The sequence below is a fragment of the Nicotiana attenuata genome, unplaced genomic scaffold, assembly GCF_001879085.1.
Source record: "Nicotiana attenuata strain UT unplaced genomic scaffold, NIATTr2, whole genome shotgun sequence".
NCBI classification, from domain to species: domain Eukaryota; kingdom Viridiplantae; phylum Streptophyta; class Magnoliopsida; order Solanales; family Solanaceae; genus Nicotiana; species Nicotiana attenuata.
Genome location: NW_017671059.1, coordinates 358703 through 362098, shown reverse-complemented (window position 1 = coordinate 362098; position 3396 = coordinate 358703). Strand labels below are relative to the sequence as shown.

The following is a 3396-nucleotide window of genomic DNA, read 5'->3' as shown; positions in this document are numbered from 1 at the left end:
GAGTTACCGCCCCGTTTCCCATTTTTCTGCTTTCTTATGTTTCATTATAAGAGTCTTGAGTAAACGAGTCGATTTGGATTGGTTTTGGATGGAAATGAGACACATAGTCTCTTTAAGGAAGGGTTGTTTTGGAAAAGCCAACCGGATGTTGACTTATGAGTTAGAGGGCTCGGATGTGAGTTCCGGTGATTTGGTTAGCTTCGGGGGATGATTTGTGATTTAGGAGTGTGATCGGAATTTATTTTGGAGGTCCGGTGTAGAATTAGGCTTGAAATGGCGAAGTTAGTATTTTGGCGAATTCCGGTTGATAGGTGAGATTTTGATCCGAGGGTCGGAATGGGATTCCGAGAGTTGCTGTAGCTTCGTTAGGTGATTTTGGATGTGTGTGCAAAATTTCAGGTTATTCGGAGGTGTTTTGGTTGGGTTTTTGATCAAATGCATAATTTGGAAGTTTTAGAAGAACTTAGGCTTGAATCCGATGTAATTTGAGGGTTTTGGTATTGTTTGTGGTGTTTTGATGATTGGAGCAAGTTTGAATGATGTTTTAAGATGGATTGGCACTTTTGGTTGAGGTCCCGGGGGCCTCGGGGTGATTTCGGATGGTCATCGGGATGATTTTAGACTTGGTGAAATTGCTGGTTTTGCTGGTATCTGGTGTTTCCGCATCTGCGGAAGAAGGGCCGCATATGCGGTTTCGTAGATGCGAAGAGTTGGTCGCAGGTGCGAGTGTGGGCTATGTGGAGGAATTCCACAGAAGCGGAGGGGTTCCGCAGGAGCGGTCTCCGCAAATGCGTTTGCTGACCGCAGAAGCGGTCCGTGTTGGTGATGGGTCTTCCGCAGAAGCGGTAGGTTGTGCGTAGATGCGGTCACCGCAGGAGCGGGATTGGACCGCAGAAGCGGTCCTGGGCGTATTAGTGAGTTCCGCAGAAGCGGATGGAAAACCGCAGAAGCGGTAGTCGCATATGCGGAAAGGTAACCGCAGATGCGAAAAAGACTGTTATCAGAAGGGTTTTAAGACTCATTTTGTTCCGCGAGCTTAAGTCCATTTTTACCATTTCCACGTAAAAATCTCTGTGCACTTTACTTTCAGTTATTATTCCGCAAACTGCTGTAGTTAGAACACTTAGAAGAACCAGGTTCTTCTAACGCGAAAATTAGGTACCACACAAATCACCCCCCCCCCCTCTTGTGTGGTATTGACGTTTATAACATCAATTGGTATCAGAGCGGGTGATCCTTGAAGAGGTTAACACCTTAGGAAAAGATCAACATGAGTGCACCACCTGGGAACTGGGAAGGGCAATCCACTGCCATACCTCCTCTCTTCAATGGCCTCTACTACTCCTGGTGGAAAAACAGAATGAGGGACCATATAATGGGCGAAGACTATGAGCTTTGGGATATCATCACTGATGGTCCTTTAGCCACAACCAAGAAGAATGCTGAAGGAGTGGATGTTCCAAAGACAAGAGTAGATTGTACTGCTGAAGATCTAAGGAAATGGGAGAAAAATGCAAAAGCCAAGAAATGGTTAGTGTGTGGACTTGGTCCTGATGAGTACAGCAGGATTCAAGGCTGTACTACTGCCAAGGAGATTTGGGACACTTTACAAGTGGCTCATGAAGGAACACCTCAGGTGAAGAGGTCAAGAGGAACACTGCTGTATTCTCAATATGAGAATTTTACTATGAAGGATGGAGAAACTATCCAAGAAATGTATACCAGGTTCACTACACTGACAAATGAACTTGAGTATCTTGGAAGGATTATCCTGGAAGAAGACAAGGTGGAGAAGATTCTAACTAGAGTTCTGCCAATCTCCTGGGAAAGCAAAATCACTGCCATTCAGGAATCCAAGAACATTGCTACTTTAAAGTTGGATGAACTGATTGGAAATCTCACTGCCTATGAATTGAGAAGGCAAACAATGAAGATGGATGCTCCAAAGAAAGAAAGAAGTCTGGCTCTCAGAATTTCAGAAGGATCAGATCTTGAAGATGATGAACTGGCTATGATAACCAGAGATTTCAAGAAATATCTTATGAGAGGAAAGGGTGCTTCAAAAGGAACAACATTCAGCAAACCTAGGGCTCCTGAGAAACAAACCAATGAGGGGTGTTACAAGTGTGGGAAGACTGATCACCACATCAGAAACTGCCCTCAATGGGAGATTGAATGGAAGAAAGAAAGAGCAGAAAGAAGAAACAGGAAGAAGGAACAGGTTCAACCAAAAAGGAACAAGGGATCAACTAAAGCTATGGTTGCTGCATGGGGAGAAACATCAGATGAGGACTCAGAAAATGAAGCTGAAGATGAGCAAGCTCTTATGGCCATCGGAGAATCAGAAGATGAACAAGAGGTAAGTATTCTACACCTTAANAAGCTACTAATGGCCAGTCGGAGAATCAGAAGATGAACAGGAGATAAGTATTCTACACCGTTAAAGAAAGATTAAGTTCTTGTACTAAAGAAAACTGGCTGATCTGCTGATGGACTTCATAGATGAGTCTAGAAATAATAAACAGTGGTAGGATGTTCTGTCTAAGGAATGTGTTATCCTAGAGAAAAATGTAAAAGGTTAGAGTCTAGGGCTGATGAGAGTGACAACACAAATACTGAGTTGAAAAACCAGGTTCATCAACTTGAAAATAAGATTCTAGAACTTAGATCTGAAAATATTAAACTGAAATTAGGGACAGGAAAGAAAAGGGCTGATCAATCATTTCTCACCCTAGAAGAAAATCTAGGAAAAATGAAAGATGAACTGTACAAGAAAGATGAATTGATTAAAGTCCTAAAAGAAGATTTAGGAAAGGTAAAGCATGAACTAGATAGAACATGCAAATGGAACAAGGCTTCTGATGCACTCTCCTGGCTGCAAGAACATCATAGTAGCAACAAGAGAGGACTTGGATTTGGGACACAAGCTCCAAAATGGGATCCAAGTATCTCACACTTCCTGAGATTAAGATCTGCACACACTGTGGTAATACTGGCCATTACAAAAATGAATGTAATGCAAGAGAAAAGGCCAGTCAAAAGAACAAAGCCTTTGTTCAAGAAAAGCACAAACTGCCTGGTTGGGCAAAGAAAAATTTAATTCATCCTTTTGACCATAGAAAGGGACCCAAACTAGTTTGGGTTCCTAAGACTAACCCATGATTTCTTTTTGCAGGACCAACTGAAGGGAAGTAGCCAAATATGGTACATGGATAGTGGCTGCTCAAAACATATGACTGGTAACAAAAACCAGTTCCTTTCACTTGAGAACCTAAAAGGAGGTAATGTCTCCTTTGGAAATGGAAAGAAAGGTGAGATCATTGGTGTTGGAAAGGTAGGAAAGACGGACTCTCATTCCATTGAGAATGTCTATTTGATAGATGGCTTAAAATATAG

General features: G+C 42.4%; 1 protein-coding gene across 1 annotated transcript in view; it reads left to right on the top strand.

The window, feature by feature from the left end:
* The first annotated feature begins 686 nt into the window (after positions 1 to 686).
* Positions 687 to 3396, top strand: part of LOC109205592 (zinc finger CCCH domain-containing protein 1-like) — a 40325-nt gene continuing 37615 nt past the window's right edge. The window contains exon 1 of the mRNA XM_019368307.1: positions 687 to 845. Within this exon, the coding sequence (XP_019223852.1) occupies positions 687 to 845 (159 nt within the window). The remainder of the gene's footprint in view (positions 846 to 3396) is intronic.